This window comes from Musa acuminata, chromosome BXJ1-11, assembly GCF_036884655.1.
Source record: "Musa acuminata AAA Group cultivar baxijiao chromosome BXJ1-11, Cavendish_Baxijiao_AAA, whole genome shotgun sequence".
NCBI lineage: Eukaryota > Viridiplantae > Streptophyta > Magnoliopsida > Zingiberales > Musaceae > Musa > Musa acuminata.
Genome location: NC_088337.1, coordinates 26724368 through 26743813, shown reverse-complemented (window position 1 = coordinate 26743813; position 19446 = coordinate 26724368). Strand labels below are relative to the sequence as shown.

At 39.2% G+C, this 19446-nt stretch overlaps 3 protein-coding genes across 5 annotated transcripts; all 3 read left to right on the top strand.

Annotated features, from left to right (window-relative positions):
- The first annotated feature begins 53 nt into the window (after positions 1-53).
- Positions 54-9991, top strand: LOC135597413 (uncharacterized). 2 transcript variants are annotated; one of them, XM_065090331.1, is made up of 7 exons: positions 54-348; positions 1412-1504; positions 3022-3151; positions 6962-7250; positions 8170-8224; positions 8679-8772; positions 9513-9991. In XM_065090331.1, exons 1-6 carry the CDS (start codon positions 61-63, stop codon positions 8751-8753), a joined length of 930 nt encoding a protein of 309 aa, XP_064946403.1. In that variant the 5' UTR covers positions 54-60; the 3' UTR covers positions 8754-8772; positions 9513-9991. The 2 variants fall into 2 exon arrangements, with proteins under 2 accessions (XP_064946403.1, XP_064946402.1); XM_065090330.1 differs by lacking the exon at positions 8679-8772 and having other exon boundaries at positions 55-348.
- A 2647-nt stretch (positions 9992-12638) lies between these two features.
- Positions 12639-15551, top strand: LOC103972538 (NAC domain-containing protein 54-like). Its single transcript, XM_009386896.3, has 5 exons — positions 12639-12660; positions 12783-12964; positions 13618-13898; positions 14004-14639; positions 14724-15551. Exons 2-5 carry the CDS (start codon positions 12808-12810, stop codon positions 15411-15413), a joined length of 1764 nt encoding a protein of 587 aa, XP_009385171.2. The 5' UTR covers positions 12639-12660; positions 12783-12807; the 3' UTR covers positions 15414-15551.
- An 862-nt stretch (positions 15552-16413) lies between these two features.
- Positions 16414-19325, top strand: LOC135583887 (uncharacterized). 2 transcript variants are annotated; one of them, XM_065090326.1, is made up of 2 exons: positions 16414-16559; positions 18222-19325. In XM_065090326.1, the coding sequence occupies exons 1-2, from the start codon at positions 16438-16440 to the stop codon at positions 19099-19101; spliced, it is 1002 nt and encodes a 333-aa protein (XP_064946398.1). In that variant the 5' UTR covers positions 16414-16437; the 3' UTR covers positions 19102-19325. The 2 variants fall into 2 exon arrangements, with proteins under 2 accessions (XP_064946398.1, XP_064946399.1); XM_065090327.1 differs by having other exon boundaries at positions 16467-16559; positions 18308-19325.
- Positions 19326-19446: the final 121 nt, after the last annotated feature.

Sequence of the window (19446 nt, the reverse complement as noted above, 5' to 3'; positions counted from 1 at the left end):
TTCAATGTGGCCCGGTCCGGTCCGTTTTGACGGTTCATTAATCGCCCTCGGAGCGAGAACATGAATCGTGTGCTGCGATCCGCTGTCGTCGGAGCCGCAGCAGAAGCAAACCGGCACCGAAATGGCCCCTCGCGGTCGCCGCGATTTGAGAAGATGAGAAGAGGCGGTCGCCTCTTCACCTTCTGCTCTCTCCCTCTCCTACGACGAATCTTCTCCCAATCGATCATGAATCGTGTGCTGCGATCCGCTCTCGTTGGCTCTCCCGTTTCTCCCCTCTCGCCGATGCCCGTTTCCTTCTTCCATTCCACCCCCGTCTTGGAGCGCCGGAGGAAGAACTACTGGTACCCCGTGAGTACTGATGCATGCTTCCTTGCTTTTTTTCCCCTTTGATTTCATCTTTGTTTTTGTCCTTTTGATCGTCTTTCATCCCCTATTCTGGCCCTTCATGTGTTTGATGAATTGAGTGGCCGCATCGGTTCGAAGACACACAAAAAGAATTAGCTCAAAATCCTTGATCTCTTTGGGAAAAAATGCCTTTGTGTCTCTGCTTGCTTTTGGGGACAGATTTCTGATTCGTACAAACGAAATTATGATGGTGTGCTTTCGCATTACTTCGAGATCACAAGGTTCTTGTGTTGGGTCTAATGGGCATATTCCTATGTTAACTACCAACAGCATTACATGGTCTCCCGCATGGATACCAAATCTTTGCTTGAGAAGCACGTACCTTTTTGGTCAGAAATATGAATTTGACAAAATCTTAAACATAATGACATCAGAAGTAGCGTTTTTTTTGCCTTTTTGCCCCTTTCTTTCATGCAGAAAATAACCTCCTTCCATGTTCCAAAGTCTCTCTTTTGTTGGTGTGAAATCTCATTAGTAACTAATCCTTTGTCTAGACAACCAAACCCTTCAAGTCCCACCAATTGTATTTCAACTGAGTCATTATTGGGTTTATCATAGCATCTAAGAAACATTATTTACGACATTGCAATGTGATTAGTCTTGTGCATGCCTTTTGTTTCTTATTTTATGACAACATTTGAAGTGGATACTCCTTATTTCTACAGAATTTTAATATTTATAAATATATATATATGCACATATATATATATATATATATATATATATATATGTATATATATATATATATGTATGTATTTGTATATATATATGTATATATATATATATGTATGTATTTGTATATATATATGTATATATATATATGTATGTATTTGTATATATATATGTATATATATATATATGTATGTATTTGTATATATATATGTATATATACATATATATACATTTGTACACATACATACATATATATACATACATATATATACATACATATATATATATATATACTGTTCTCTATATCTTGTTTCTTATCAAGTGATACTTTCAGCGATTCAATTACTATGGCAAACGGAAGAGAAAGATGGAATCTAAAAGGACACAAGTCCGCAACCTCTCGGACTATGCAGAGTATCTCTTTCAGGTTAGTTTATGCAATCTTTATTTCTTCTTGCTTGTTGGTTTGGTATATTATTCTTGACATTTATCTCCTCTGTCGTCATTATTATTTTTTAACTCATAGAAATATCATTCGAACTCTTAATATTTTGGCTGTTTTTGTTTCTCTTTGTTGAGCCATTCTTTTAGCTTGCTTAATCTGAAACTTTTCCATACTGTTGTTAATTGTCCTCATTTCTTTAATTACCTAAAATATGCAGTGTACACCCCACACAGAGTTTTGTAGAACATAATTCTACCAGCACTTCTTTTGTAGTACCACCAAAATTGAGCTGTTTAAAATCAAACCATTTCTTTTTTCTCTATCTGCCTGCACTTTTAAGTGAATTTATTTCCTTTGTCGTATCCTTGACTTGGAATGGATGTCTTCTGCACAAATAGATTCTGAATGGTTTTATCCCTGATTGTTGTCTTGTTCTTTTCTCTGTCATGTGCATGGGAACATCTCCATGATTATCTTGAGCTTTACTTCTGCACAGCAAAACCTTTATCCCTGTCCTCCTCCGCAAGGTTTGTCATGTTAAAGGCCACTGAAGAGATATAAAATTCATAATTTGTATCTGATGCTTGCAACTTACACCTACCACTGGTAGTTTCAAGCAGTTTAGATAATCATTGATTGATGACGAGGGTAATTTCATTTGCATCTTCAAGAAAATCATCTACCGTTCTTATTGCTGGAGATGTGATATTCGTCCAATCAAAGTTGATTCATGCTTATTGCATTTCCATATAGTAAATGTGGAAGACTTATTCCTTTAGAGATTCATGCTGTTTATACAATTAACCTGGAGTTTTGGGACAAGACGTGCTAGATATTGTTCCAGAAAATTTTCTTTTGAAGGTTCTACATAGACCAAAAGGATTAATCTTGTAGTGTGTACTTCATTAAGCTTCATGACTCATGTTATGCATGTATTATGATTTATGAAATCTTTGCCCCCTGACATTGAGTTTGAGGATTTTGTTCTTACTGTAGATAATTGGTACCTTGTGAGAGGCCAAACCGTCTATGATTCCACATCTTCCTTATCTACTGAAGTTAAATTTGCCACTAGATTTTATTTTTTGTTGTGACCGAAGTACTTGTCATATTTTTGTGACCAGAAAATTTTCTTAAGGCACTGGATCACCTTCAGTTTATATCGGTTCAAAAATTCAAGTTCTTCAGCTGGCATACTTATGGCCATGGGAATCAAATTTATGTTAGGCAGCTAAAGTTTTCTATCTATTCATAATCAGTATTTAAGTATAAATTTTGACATAGACAATATGCTTTTTCTTTTGATTATTTTTCTCATTTCTGTCAAAACTTTCTACATCTTGATAGATGAACTAATACATTTGAACTACTTGTTGGTTGGGTCATATACTGTTTTTCTATTTTACAAAGGATGCACTAATTCTTGCATGATTTTGATGTTAAGAATTTCTTTTGATTTGTTGTAGTATTGATTTTCTTTCCATTCCATGAGGTCTCAGAGCTGGAGAGATGAAGTTGAACAGAATTCATCAACTCGTGAAACACCATGGTTTAGAAGGCATTATGGGGCCATGGGAGCAATGAAGAATGGTTATCATGATCCACAATGGGAATCTAATAGCAATAAGAGTAAGGACATTCTTGTGTTATACAGTGTATTGTTTTTTGCATAGGTTGAAATTGGAATGGCACTGATAGTGAACAGTAACAAAACCTCAGTAACAGCCAGATTTGTTGGATAAGATTGACAAGGTTGGAATGGGCTGAAAATAATTTATTAGTAAAATATGAAAATAAGAAAAAGAAAGTTAGAAAATTAATGAATATTTATGATTGAGAGCATTTTTGGGTAGGGCAGAGAGGTGATGACAATGATTTTTATAAGAAATATCAGTTGAAAGATAGTGAAGAAAAAGATAAGCCCCCCTCCTCCTTTGCTTGTCTCCCTCCTCTTCTATCCATCTCTACATTTGGGGATCATCGACAACATTCCTTGTTAGAATTGGCCGGAAACTAGTCGGATTACCTGAACTTTTCCAAAATCAACCAATCGGACCAATTGCATGTCAATTCTGACCTATTCCCTATATCTGAGGTTTTTAATTTCGTACCGTACCGTGCGGTATAGGCGGTACGTATCAGTCCGTCAACCTATCGGCACGCGAACCGCCCACTACCAAGCGGTATTGGATTTTTAGCCTCGTATCGGGTGATACGAGGCTGTTCCGGGCAGTAACGGTCGGTTTATATTAGTTTTCAAATGGTCAATTTGACCGTTGGAGGCATCCTAAAGGGTTTTTAAACCCTTTCCTCTTCCTTTTTTCAATCCATTTTACTCTCACACTCTCTTAAACTCTTTTAAGCTCATTTTTACTCATAATCTCTCTCTTATTCTCACATTTTCATTCTCCTAAATTCAACAAAGCAACGATTTGTGGATTGGATCAAATTTAGGAGGCTAATTTGGAAGGATTAAGAGGAAGCTAGTGGATGATTTTCAACAGATGAAACAAAGCCTACACGACGTAGACACAGAACGAAGCTCATCGTATTCATAGTTGTTGTATTATGGAGAATCTTATAGCCAATAGCAGTACGGTGATGGTTAGTCATACTTCTCCGAGCAACAGTATGATACGAAGCAGCAGATCAGTAACGAAAGTAGAAGTTATGACATTCACCAATATATACCTCAAGAGCCACCTCAGACACATATGATTCACGACGATCAACCTACGGCAATCACCATACTGATGCACCAATGGTATACGGTGTTTTAATACACTATGTCGTGGGATCAATGTCATGATTGGGTCTGACAAACATATCATATTAATATACATATACATAGGATCAAGGACCCCGATCCACCACCCGTGAAGGCTTGTTATTCATTTTGATGGTAGAATAGAGTATATCTACACATGTGATTACTTAATTCATTTGAATCTTAAAGTTTAAATCAAGGTCTTCAATTTTGAATAATATCGCCCGGTACAGGAAGTACGTACCGGTCTGTCAGCAGACTGGTACACGGACCGCCCGTTACCGGACGGTATATATATATTATAAAATGCGACGTGACGTTGCCTTTTATAAAAATATTTATATATAAAAAAATCTTTTATATATATATATATATATATATATATATATATATATATATATATATATATATATAAGATTTTGGCAACATCGCCTCGTGGGGAGAAGAAAGAGGCGACGTCGTCGAATTTTTATTTTATTATATATATATATATATATATATATATATATATATATATATATATATATATATCGAACGGTATACCGCTCGGCATACAGTACCATACCGTACCGAGCGAATGTAGAAACTTCGATACGGTACGATCTTTTAATCCTTGGTTTAAATTATATACAAAATAATCAAACAATTCAAATAATTTTTCTGTAGATAATTCAATATTAATGGAAGGACGATCCAGAACGGATCGAAATTGCGAATCTTGCATAAGGTTATTCCTCAAAGCTAAAAAAAAAAAATGTGACACTATTCTTACCTAATTTTCATCAGCGATTTAAAAAGGCGCTCGGGCACTCGCCTAGGCACTCGGGCGAGGCGAGGCGAGGCCCGAGCGCCTCGCTAATCTCCCAGGCGGCGCGCTTCAAATAGGCGTCGCCTGGGCGCTCGCCCGAGCCCAGGCGCTGGGCACTTCGGGTGAGCGCCTGGGTTAACTAAGGCGACCGAACCAAGATTTTAGGTCTGGTTCGCTCTATGATGGTTAGTTGGTTCAATCGAACCAACTAAAACTGATATAAGTGGCAAACGAACCCTAACCCTCGCCGCTGCCGATCCTGATCACGCTGCTCGCCGCTGTCGTCACTCGCAAACGTTGCCGCTGTCGCCGCTCGCAAACGCTATCGCTGTCGCTGCTCGCGCCTCTTGCCGCTCCCGCTACCACTGCTCGCAAACGTTGCCACTGTCGTCGCTCGCGCCTCTCGCTGCTCACCGCTCCTGCTCCCACTCTTGCTCCCGCTGCCGCTGCTCGCAAACGCTGCCGCTGCTCGCAAACGCTGCCGTTGTCGCCGCTCGCGCCTCCCGATACTCGCCGCTCCCGCTTTCGCTGCCGCTCGCCGCTTCCTCTTTTCTCAGTCAGCAGGCTCAGCACCCCTTTACACTTCCTTTTAACAGTATACGTATACTGTGTTAAATGTTAATATTATTAAGTTTATTTGAAATGATTAATTTTTAATATTGTTAATAGATTAATAATATATTATTTTAATTTAATATTATTAATTTTTATTAATTATATTATATATTTTTATATTTTTATATTATTTTATTAATTATATTTTATATTTTTATATTTTAGCGCATCGCTTCGCTCGGGTGAGCGCCTAGCGCCTCGGGCGTTTTTGGACCTTGGCGCCTAGTGCTTTTTAAATCATTGATTTTCATTAGTTTTGCTAAAACTATACTAAATGTATATTTATTTCTAACTTAAAAACTCTATCCTAACTCGATACGTCGGTATGTATCGCTCATTATGCCGATATGTATCGCTTGGTATATGCCGATACATACCATACCGAGCAAGGCTTGGTACATCAGTACGGTTCGAAATTAAAAACCTTGCCTATATCTGTCTGATTTTTTAGAAGAAATTGGATTTCCATTGGCCGATCCTAAGCCAGCTCAGCTGATCCGAATTGGAATCAACTATGTTTGGAAATACTGCTTCTTCATTATGAATACTCAATATTCGCAAGCCTTCATAGATAGTTTGAGAAAACTTTACTTATGGCTGAACATTTTTTGGAAGAAATTGGATTGCCATTGGCTGATCCTAAGCCAGCTCAGCTGATCCGGATTGGAATCAACTATGTTTGGAAATAGTGAAATACTGCTTCTTCTTTATGAATACTCAATATTCGGAAGCCTTCATAGATAGTTTGAGAAAACTTTACTTATGGCTGAACCTAGTTATGAAATCAGTCACACTGAATTACTTGTAGTTGATAAATTTATGTAACTTGCATAATGCTTCAAAAATCCCTAGACTGTGGAGGTGTTGTGAAGGAAAATGATGATGTTTCATCAGAAACAGTATCATTTTAAAGCAAAAGGCAAGTGAAGAATGTGTTTATGAAATAAAAGATAACTAGATAGTTGTGGTTATTTCACAAGAAAAATCATTATGTTACGTAGTAATGTGTTTAATTGTCAAAGTTCATCTTGATGATGCACCTTTGAGATCAAGTTTCATCAAGCTTCAACTTTTAGTGTTTCTTAATTGTGTTTTGAGCCACAAAAGTATGGAGAGAGTTATAGGCTTTAGTAGTCAAATATATATAAGCTAAGCTAGTTCCACTAACAGATAGGACTATGTGATTAGTTCTTGCAATTCTATTAGTTCAAACTCAGATGTTTTTAATTTGGACTATGTATGTTTCCAGAGAAAAGAGTGTTTGAATTTTATCAAAGTGATGACGATGATGATGATGACGATGTTGAGAATATATTTCATTCTGCATTTGGAGGGACACGATTCTCTTATTGGTCTTTTCACAGTTCTCAAGATTCCCATTGGAGTCATTCTGGCCACACTTCTCATAAAAGCAGGAATTGGACATATGAAACAGATGATGAAAATGATTATTCTGCTCAACCAGAATTCACATCTGAAAGGCTAGCTCTTGGTTTGAGAGCATTTGGACCTTTAAACATAGAAGAAGTCAAAAGAGCGTAAGTTTCAAAGTTTTTATGACCTAGATAATTTATTTTACTTTTTAAATCTTCCTCTATTCAGTATAAATTTAGTAAAATAGTTGTATTATGCATATTGCATGTGAGTATAAAGTACTTTTTTATGCAAATAATAAATGTTTGAGGAAGTGAAATATTGTTTTCTTAAGTTGGAACATTATGCTTTACATAAAATTAAAAGGTACTATTTGAAACTTGAGGGGGTTTTATAGTTAGGCCTAGCCTTCTATATGCTCCATAATTTGCAATTAAGATAGCCAAAGGTAAATAGCAACAGCAAGTAGACTATTCTTCTGTTGATTTTTTGGTTTATTATTCCACTTCTCAGGATGGGGGTTAAAACTGGTGAATCAAAACCAACTTTCCAGTTTTTAGTAAGCAATTCATATGTTTTCTTCGTGAAAATGGATTATAAGTATTGGATTACTGAAAAAATTTAGGCGACATTTATAAAACAATTAAGACAATATGAAGATGAATTAAGGTACTTTGCTATCACGAAAATGATAGTGAAGATTTGTGGAACCTTAACAAAAGAACTTGAAAAATGGAAAGTTGAACTTCTATAATTGTAAATAACAAATAGGCAGGGAAATGATAGCCAAATAAATTCATAAAAAGGGGAGACTTATAAGCAGATAACACACACACACACACACACACACACACACACACACACACATATATATATATATATATATATATATATGAGTGACATAATATAATCACCAGGCAGTAAAAGAAATTAAGAATTGACATATGAATGTTCTATAACAAACATTGAAGGTGAGATGAAAGTTGACTCCACTCTCTTGTAGATGGGTTGTAGATCAAAACTCATGTTATATTCACTTTCTGGTTAGTCACATCAGAAATTTATTGATGTCATTTCTAACAGATACAGAACATGTGCTCTGAAGTGGCATCCAGATCGACACCAAGGTTCATCAAAGGTAAAGATTTGGCATTGCTTTTTTCTCTAGTTTGGAAGTACTTGGTTTGAACGATGATCGGCGACATAATGTTGCTAGTGAGTAGGATATGTTTTAAAGCCATTGAGCACCTCAGCATGTATTTCCTACTGCATGTTTCTTGTTATAAGGGTTATTTCATGTGACGACATCATTGTTGTCTATGTTTCCAGTCAATCAGTCAGTGATCCCTAAGATGAGCCTATTACATGCTATGGACCTTTATCATTTTCATCCCAAAATAAGTTTGATCTATTAATAAGCAACCTGAAAAGGGAGTATGATTCTCATTAGATCAATGAAGAACTGAGTGTGCTCTCTAGGGTAAAGATACTGATGATAAACTGCTATGTTAAATACTGGGTTTCAGAATTTGACAGATCCTGACAGATTTAAATTCAATTTGATAATTTCAAACACCGATTTCTGTGTCAAGGTGATCCTGGGCCAAGAATCATCCAAGATCATGTTGATATGTGCTCAAGGATTAGAGGGGATCAGGCAGGGATGATTTAACCTATTCCTATCTGGTACTGCTAATATTGATTAATCCTTGTTATTTTGGTGATTTTAATCATTTCTTGCCTGCTTTTGGATCTATTATGACATGTTGTGACAGATTTTGGCACATTTTGACGCTATCTTGGGTGACATCATATTCTGTTGAACCATGTTGGTCCCAATTATTCCAAGCAATCTTTGGAGGATCCTCCAATTATCCAGTTTGGCCAATCTTGTCAATCCATTTGATCCCTATTTGAGAGTTGAACTCCAATCCTGATCTCAATCTGCTCTTTTTAGCTTTTATTTGAAAGAGCAACTGAGCAAGTGAAGTCTGAAATCTGAGATTGCTTACTGTTGTCTCATAATCTCATCAACGTTCCTTTTTTCACTTTTATTGAGCTTGTGGATTTACGGGCTCAAACAGTGCCATTAGATGTTACATTGAACTGGTAAATGCAATTGATATCAAGAATAAACTTTGTTGCAAGGCAAATTGGCTTTAAAACAGGGTTGATTCTTACCCTGCTCTTGCAGAGCGTTTTTTTTTCTTTACCTCGTTGACTTTCCAGCGCTTGGCAAGCATCATCTTATGGAGACCTATGTTTTTCATGAACAGTCGCCCGGGTGGAATCTCCAATGGGGTTACATTTGAGTTTTTGGCTCTCGGGATGATATTTCTACTTTCTTTAACATGTTTGCAAGTTTTTGCAGCCATTTTTTCATGTTTATAACATGGTATCGAAACTTTTCTTCGATTAATGAACAGGAAGCAGCAGAGGAGAAATTCAAGCATTGCAGTGCAGCATACAAGACATTATGCAATAAGCTAGCTATCGGTGAATGTAGCGTTAGATCATGTTAATTAAGCTGGTTCATCAGTGCTGTTGTATCAATGAGTAGGCTCTACAGAATTCATTTGTTTTTGGAATAATTTGAGCATCCAGATCAAAAGTGTCAGAGATACAGAATGCAACTATTATGACAATTCTCAGCATCACATCATCTCGGCATCTGCAGAGTCTTTTAGAAAGAAAGTTTCTTGATCTTGGCATTAGGAAAAATTGTTAGAAGAAAAGCTCCATCTTCCACAATATTTCTTTGGTAACACTTTCTAAGTGTTGGTCTTATATGTCTGTCTATTTTAAATGGAAATAACATGATTCATAAGACAGCCATGTTTATCTATTTCATCTCACACATGAATATTTGTTTTTATGTAATATATTGGATTCTCTGTTTGAGCCATTATCTTTCTTGAATTAAAACAAGAAGATGCATGATAGAATCTATACAAGTTCATACACATGAATATTTTCATGATATGGATAAAGTCTTATCGCTAATCTTTACATGTATAAGCATGATGTAAACAAGAGAGGGATCATCTTTGGCTCTTTATTTTGTATTAATTTTCTTTTACTCTCTAATCATTGTAGTCTTATCGGAGTCTCACTTAACGATAGATCTTATTTGACGTTCATGAAGACGCCTTGCCGTTCCAACTAGAGAAATTATATAAGGTCATATTTAGTCTCACATTGATTTAAAAGTAGAGTTTACGGGTCTAATAAAAATCTTTTTTTTATTTTGAGATCCAAAGAAAGAGACATTAGGTCGGCAAACCTTTCGGCCGTGATGGATGTCAACGCTCACCGACCTGGTTTCCAATTAATATTAGATTGGCACATTGGTGAACCAAAGAACTTTGCTTCCTACTTTGGCACGGTAGCCACCAATTCAAGGGAGGCACGAAAGTATCGATCCCAACACCATTTCCCCATTATCCTAATCCCTTCAAGGCAGCCACCAATTCATGGCAGCCCATCATCCTTTTTGCCATGCAAACTCAGAAGACACCAAGCTCGCGTTTGACTCTTAATCTTACTCTTCCGAAGAAGTTTGTCCATTTATGGTCGGCTCCACGGCTAAATTAAGATTTAGATTACTCTATCATGATTACATGGAACTAAAGTTAGTAGGAGATTTCGAGAGGGTCGGTCAATGTATATCATAAAGATATAGCATACTGTAGCACGATGTAAAAGGAATGATCCGATTTCTAAAGTTGATACTAATACGAGATCTTGAGAGGGCCAATGTGTATCTTAATAACTTATGAACTTAATGATTTAATTAAATCTATTATATTATTATGATATTCTTATTAGTAAGGAATTCGTTTAGATATAAGATGCATTTGGACAAAACTCACTTGATAAATCGCTTTGCTATATTATTAAAAAAATAACAATGTTATAGCAATACTAATTAGAATATTAATTATATATGAAACACAAACATAATTAATAATTTTATTTAATATTAAAATAATAATAATAATAATAATAATAAACATAAATGGATCACCTAACACCTACGTCGAATGAAATTAAATATTTATACTGATATATGTTTGTTATGATATTGATCATAGTAATAATAATAAAATTATTATTATTATTATTAATGATAATAATAATTTGATGATGATAAGGATATGATTTTTTTTTTGAGCAAACAAAAAATTATAGGGAAAAATGTCTAAGTGGGGATAAGATAGTAAACCCAAAAAGGGAGGGAAAGGCACCCAAAGATGGATTGAGGGAAAGGAAAAGGATCCAGCCCAGCCGATCATGTTTCGCCACGTGGATACCTGGGGAGGCGCCAAAGGTCGTGCTGCGTCACATGCTTGACGATGCGTGCCTTTGGTATCGGTTCTCCTCGCCAGCTTTTGGTATTCCTCACCGAAACGTCATGTGTATATTTCTTAATAATAAAAAAAAAGAATCATCTGAAATTATAATATATTTTGATAATCTATAAATTTCAATAAAATATGCATTCAATCATGTCTATCGTTTGTCATTTATTTTAATTCATAAATCTTGATTTTGTTACTCGTAACCAAGGTTCGTCGTATCGTGTCGTACCGACGTTTCGACCCGGGCTCGGTACGGTACGATACCAGTGTACCGGGCGATACATCAGGGCGTACCGAACGGTACACCCTGATGTACCGAACAATTTTATATTTTTTAATACTGCAGCAGTGCTACAGTATAGAACTGTAGTACTGTAACGGTACCGGACGATCCATGTACCGGTAACCCGTCAGACCAGTACGTACCACCTGGTGCAGTACGCTTCGGTATAGCAGACCTTACTCGTAATAAATATATACGTACATATATACATAAATATAACATAGTACAAACATTTCTACCAAAATAGTAATTTGCTGAAGTAAACTTTTCTTGATTTGCATATAATAAGCTCAAATTGGGGAATCTAATAACACAAAAAAAGATTAGGATTTAATTTTAATTTGTTTCAGAGCCAAAAGGATTACCAAAAATGTCTCAATACAGAAAATTAGTGAAAATTTTTCTCACTAATTTATTAGGTGGTCGAATTCAATCAGATTGATGATAATACTTGATATAAATGTTGGTTAAATTCGAGAAGTCAGAAGGCGCAAATTAGAAATTCAGTGATTCAACTAAAAATTGTTCCACTGTTGAAGGAATAATCGAAAATAATAATCCAAAATTTACTAATAATCGGCGATAATTAGTTAAGGTGTAAGTACAATCCTTGATGATTTGGAAGCGCATGAAGCCCATTAATCGGCGTCCTCCAATAGAAAGACGCCACGTTACCGCCGCAGGCTTTATTATTGGCGAGGGAGAAGAGAAAGAAGCCGCCATGTTTGTATGTCACCGTTCATGGAATCCATGCAGAGAAAAGGAAACAAACGCAAGATATAGCCCTCGAGCTTCTCCTGGACGCCGACAGGAATCTAACCAACCCAATAGCATTTGAGACAACTCAGATCACATCCCACTATAAAGCTTACCCACCACCTCCCCTTCCCCCCTCCCTCCCGCACCCCCCCTCTCTCTTGCCCCATCGAGGTCTCGATCAAGATCTCCAACATATCTACGTATCTAACTGTTAGATTATAGCTTTTGTACATCTATTCTGAGTTCTTTTGGGATGAAAAAGGCCTTCGTCTGCCTTCTTCTTGTTGTTTCAGGGAGTCAGAATTAGCTGAGAAGACAATGGCGCCGGTGAGCTTGCCTCCTGGTTTCCGGTTTCATCCCACCGACGAAGAGCTCATCGTTTACTACCTAAAAAGGAAGATTAATGGACGCATGATTGAGCTGGAGATCATTCCTGAGGTCGATCTCTACAAATGCGAGCCATGGGATTTACCAGGTACAAATATTTGGTTCCTTCCCGTTGTTCTTGAGAGTTCATGTGTCTTACCGAGATCAATCCTATGTTTGATCGTCGAACTCCCCCATGTTAGAGATTTGCTTGACAAACAAGCTGTTCAAGAAATGGATGGTCTCTGGGGCATCTCCTCAGCTGCACTTCATCCACCTGCATGCGATTCCTAGGTTGCTTGTCGGAGAGACCTTTCCCCATTCCCAGCCATGTAATACTCCATCATAACAAGATTCTGGGCTAGATTTGATGATCTTATACGTATATTTATCATTTAGCTTTCCTCAAAACAAAGTAGGTTAGGTTTTCACCTTCTTAAAGATAAAGAAGAACACTTTGTTCAAAGCCTATGGTAAAAACCTAGAGACCGAAAGTAACCTTGTGAGTATGATACTTATTTTCTGGACATAAAGTTAAAGGTTACTCGTACTTACTTTAAGATGAGATGAGATGAGACGATCAAGCTCGTCCGCTCACTACATCTCCTATCTCCTTCACCTATGTTGCTTTAGATTTCCTTGTTCGGAAGGATACCATGCATGGATATTGTAAGCATGTAGAAACCTCTCGATGAATTCACTCGAGTCAAAAGGTCAACAAGAGAGAACATTGCAAATTTAATGCCCGCCATTCCATCTCAGAGAAATCCTTTCTGCCAAGCAAGGATCTGGAGTGGTACTTCTTCAGCCCGCGGGATCGCAAGTACCCCAATGGATCGAGGACCAACCGAGCAACTCAGGCCGGGTATTGGAAAGCCACGGGGAAGGATCGTAAGGTGAACTCGCAGAGGCGCGCGGTGGGGATGAAGAAGACCCTCGTCTTCTACGGCGGACGAGCGCCGCATGGCTCTCGTACCGATTGGGTCATGCATGAGTACCGCCTCGACGAGAAGGAATGCGAGAACGCCGCTTCAGGTTTACAGGTATGTGTATATATAATACGTTACAGTATCAATCCACCGATCTCTCATTCTTCTTCTTCTTCTTCTTCTTCTTCTTCTTCTTCTCTTAACACTCCGTGGATTAAGGACGCATACGCTCTGTGCCGAGTGTTCAAGAAGACTGCGCCAGGCCCCAAGATCATCGAGCAATACGGTGCTCCTTACCAAGCTCATTCACAGTGGATCGATGGAGCGTTTCCGAACGATGCATGCTCATCGGTGATGATGCAGGGACCTTCTCTTGATGCAACTACTCCAGTAGTTGGCAATCGGATGCCGCATGCAAGCGAACAAACTTTGGGTGGTGGAAGCTTCTCCTACACACCAACGAAGGCAGATATGGTGGTGCAGTGTGCGAGGGTGCAACACAGGCTCTCCTTGCCTCCATCGGAGGTGGAGGAGTTCCCTCATTTCATGCACCCTGGTAACTTTCTGGAAACCAGTAATCAAGTAGATACATTCCCACTGGTTAATAGCACTGACATGTGGGTTGGAACTAATCCCCATTTCGATGAGTTATCATCTCTCTTGGAGCTCGATAGAGGAGATGATGAAGGCGGTACTCGGTTCTTTCAGCGAACTGACTGTGTAAGTTCAGGCAACTTTGGGGAGCCTACGAAGCTTATCGAGATAAGTGATCTGGAAGAGGAGTTCAAGGAAGAGAAGAATGAAGTGGAGAACCTACGAGCTGTCGCAACCTTGCACTGTTGTGGATCGACAGAGGTAGGAGGAACTTAATTTCCAGCTGAAGCTACGTACGTTATCTTGGGCTTCTTCATCTTAAGATCGGTCTTGTTTGTTTCACAGATGGATGAGAGTAGTGCACTTCTTGATGGCATCGACGCCAAGCCCATCTTCTCGCAGTCCCAACCAGATGAGTTCGCTGTTGGTTTCGTCGACATCGATCATGAGACAGACATGTTTGCTGCAACTACTCCTGCGTTTGATGCCTGCAACAAGGTGGAATTCAACCATGGCCTGTTCGTGTCGCATGCAGGGAAGACCAAGACGTTCTTCCACCATGTGGAGCCCTCCAAAAAGGTCAGCTTCCATTTGAATCCAACAGGAAGACAAGACGCTGTCGCTGAGACATCTGAGCTCGCCACCAAAGCAGGAGGTCGATTCTCGTTCTTCAGCAGGTTCAAGGCGTTCGTAAGAGACAAGCTCATGGGGAAAAGCTCCCTCTTAGGCAATGGAAGAAGAGTGAATGAAATGCTAGAGATTGTTGCAGTCCTGCGCACGTCCTGCGCTTATCTGGGAGACGCATCAGAGCAAACCATTTCAAGGAGACAAGCCATGAAAGAGGAAAGAGAGACTGCCTACTCCATCATGAACATGAAGAAGAAGAAGAAGAAGGCAAAGGAGACATGGAAATGTAGGGGGAGTGTGCAAGAGAGCAACATATGGTTTCCAGATGTCAGCATGCGAGGCATTTCCAGAATGTTTTTGCGTGGAAAACTGCCCTTTCTAGCATTTGCTTCAGGAGTTAACCAGTGACTCTTGTCAGATCATAACCTTAGAACTTGGATATATTCATCGGTTACTTGTAACATGTAGAAAGATACTGATTCATGTTGCTTTGAATGCTAATGTATCTTAGTGACATTGAAACTGTAACATGAATACTATGTTGATATTAAGAGTTCAGAGATTCTTGGTTGTCGACTCGGTCCACTGCGACTCCAATCCTTGCTCTGTTCTTTCTCTCGGACGGCAGGCGAGCGATGTGACACGTTCGCCGTTGCATGGCCCTCACGCGTGCTCGCTGCTGTGGAACGCCACGCCACGCTACGCGTCCTGTTCTACGTCCTGCACGAGCAAAGCACAAACGGGCTTCGCTCCGGCCGTGAAACGTGAGTGCATGGCGGAGAGCGACCGTGTCGAGGACACGGCGTGCAACGGCACGTGCGGCTGTGCCGTGTCGTCCACGGGCGGCGACGTCTGCAGCTGATTTCACGCACTGCCATCACCCTCTCGTCTCCGCGAGAGGGGTCGTACGTTGTTCGTCTAATTATCCCTTCGATCGGACGTGGGCAGGTACGCTTCGGTGGCTGCGGCGACGGGGAGCCATTCGCTGCGCCCGTGCGAGTAGCACTGCAGCTGCAACCCCTGCGGGTGCGGGAGAGCGGCCTGCACGTGTGGGCCGGGTTGTACGTGCATTGCGTGTGGGACCGCCGCTTGAGCTCGAAACAGGTGGCTCGTTATATCAGTTAAATGTTGGCTTTAAAGCTCTGTGCTGCACTGTAAGATGGAATAAAATGATGCAATGTTTCTTAATACTTGATGTTAATGTTCTATTGATTGGTCGGTAAAACAGTGAATTATCAATTCAAGAACATGTCTAAATATAGATGTTAACTATAATGATAGATCTTCGAAGAATGCAATATATAATATGTAATAGAACTAAAATATAAATAGAGAACATAATTATCTATATACAACTCTCCCAGCCTGGCCCGGTTCGGACCGGGCCGGGCCCAAAAAATTAGGCCGATGGAACACTCGTGCGTGCTATAAAATGGGAATTAGGGTTCGTGTTCCCCCTCACGGGCAGAAAGAAGCGGCTAATCGACTCCTTTGCTCTCGATCAATCGCCGCCGAAGAGCGCACCATCGTGGGAGCCATGTATGGGTCGAGAGGGTAAGCCTAGAAACCCCAGCTATAATGCTTTTTTGGAGGCAAGATTCGCGCTTTTGCCTTCCGGTAGATGTTTCCTTCTTTTTCTTGCTCGCTTTTCGGAGGCTTCTCCTGTGTTTCTTGAAATATTTGGGTTTTGGCATTGATTGAAATCGATTTGAGTGCGAAATCCTTTCTTTTATTCGTTTTCTTGAAGACCTTGGCTGAGGCCCCCGTGAGGGCTTTGCTTACCTTCCTTTGATCTGATGTTGTTGAGACACTTGGATTTGAGTTTCTCTAAATTGAGTCACTTCAAATGGAAAAGATAGAAACTTGAGCAAATTCGCGTCGGAATCATTTGATTGGTGTCAGAGCGATCTCGCTTATCGAACTTCTCAATATATGTGCTATTATAATCTAGTCATGTGCTAGTAGTATAAAGGAATATGCCTACATGGTTGTGGCTTTTACATAAAGAAGGAAGAACATGTAACTTCATTTATTTTTTTTTATGATTGAAATGTTATTTTAGTCAATGATAATCATAGACTGGGTTGCATAATCAAAGCAGTTTAGATGCATAATAATGACTGAATATACATGGTACAAGCAAATGGGAAGGATGGAAATTGATATAATCTTGAGCTTGGATTTATTTTTCTTTGAGAGAAAATAGTTTCCTTTGTATGTTTCCTTTTTTTTCTTTTCTTTTTTTGGTTTCTTTTAGTCAGAGGAGGGTGTAAAGGGTGCCTAATCTACAAATATTAGTGTGGGAGTTATTTTAGATTGACAGTTTCTATGTCATTCAAGATCTTGTGATTCTAAACATATTGAAAACATATGAGGAGAGTACTCATAAATATTGCTTTATTTGCATGTCTCACTGAATATAACTCATAACAAAGCATCTTTATTTATTTTTCGGATGTAGGAGGTGATATCTACTAAAAGCACTTGGACTCTGGGAAGAAAATGCCTGGGGCTTCAATTTGGCTAAAATTCACTACAGTTATTAGTAAAATTTGGTCCAGTGGTCAGATAGGCATCTTAAAAAAATTTATGTGGGGGGATTTGTGGTTGGGGGCTTTTGTATGTGTTCTCTTATCTTCATCGTGTGCTAGCTTGCGGTTTACATTAATTTAATGCCGAATACATGAACCAATTCATCCAACTGATTTATCTTATTGTTATCCGATGACCTGTTGTTTCTCGTTCATTAATCCTTTGAATTTCCATTAGTAAATTCTGTTTGATAGATAAGGCATGATTGCCAAGTTTCTCTCAATATTCAAATAGAAATATTCATTCTAAGGACCAAATTGTTGTTCTCTAACTGCCCTAGCGGTTTCTGTTTTCTTAGTTTCTCTAGATTGTAAAAGCTTCTGTGAGTAATTTGACCCCTCATTTTTAAGTGATGTGTGTGTTTTTGTGTTTTTTTTCTCTTTTTGTTTTTATTTGCATGTGATTTGTTTCCCTTGGATTACTAGCATGTAGAAGCACATCAATTCCTAACCTTTAGAGATTTTTTATATAACGGCTAGAAAAATTATAAATGCATAAATTATGGTTTAGATTTTAATGTTATGATACAAGAAAAAAGTTAAATATAAGCTGGGTAAGGCCTTAATAAATGTGGGGATTGAGCGACGGGGGTGTTTTCTCCTTGGGTTGTTGAATTATGTGAAGGGCAATGTTGGGGAGCGGGGGGGGTTCGGACGGGTACGATGGGACAAAGAGGCCAAGAATGATGGAATCAAATCCCTACTTCGCAGTGAGCAGCGGCTTTGCTATGGATGGATACGAGGTTGGCTCAAAGAGGTCAAGATTGATGGATTCAAGTCCCTATTTCTCGGTGGGAGGTATTGGCAGCTCCTACCAGCCTTTTGGTAGCAGTTTCAATGGAGGATTTGGCAGCATGCACTCCTTCCCAGTGGTCCGACTGAGAGGCCTTCCGTTCAACTGTGATGACCTGGACATCATCAAGTTCTTTATGGGTCTGGATATTGTGGATTGTCTGCTTGTTAACAAGAGTGGGCGTTTCTCTGGAGACGCATTCGTTGTCTTTTCATCACCCATGCAGGCTGAGTTTGCCCTGCAAAGGGATAGGCAGAACATGGGCCGCAGGTACATCGAAGTCTTCCGGTGCAGCAAACAAGACTATTACCGTGCAGTTGCTACGGAGGTTAACAGTGGTGGCTGGGCCTTTGAGGATGAGTATCACCAAGATGCCCCACCTGTTCGTGTGAAGAAATCATACGAGGACAAGGACAAGATGGAGTACACTGAAGTCCTAAAGCTTCGTGGTCTTCCTTACTCTGTTACCAAGTCTGATATAGTCGACTTCTTCGAGGAATTTGAGCTGAGCGAGGACAAAGTACACATTGCTTATCGCCTGGATGGGAAAGCCACAGGTGAGGCATTGGTGGAGTTCCCAACCGTGGAGGTGGCAAAGAAGGCTATGTGCAAGGACAAGATGACGATTGGCTCAAGGTACGTTGAGCTTTTCCCGTCGACACCCGACGAGGCAAGGAAGGCTGAATCTAGGTCCAGAGAATTGAATCAATAAACATGAGTAATGTTAGAGCTGGATTTTTCGTTCTCACTTTTTTTTTTTCCTTCTGGGGTCATTGGTTCTTCCTTTGTCTGTATTGGGTATTAGCTTCAGTGATATGCTTTATTCTCGGTACTGAAACTTGTATCATGAAGCTGATGACACACTGCACATCATAGAAGTGTACAATATTTGCTAATGGCCTTGGAATGCAGGTGCCACCGGTGCATCAGAGCACACACCCACACTTGCATGTGTTCTTGATGACATATAGATTAGCTGTACTACGTGAATCTCTCTTTTGGTGAAGTTTATGGTAAACCACTTGCTGCTTGTTTTGTTGTCATCTCCTGAGTTCAT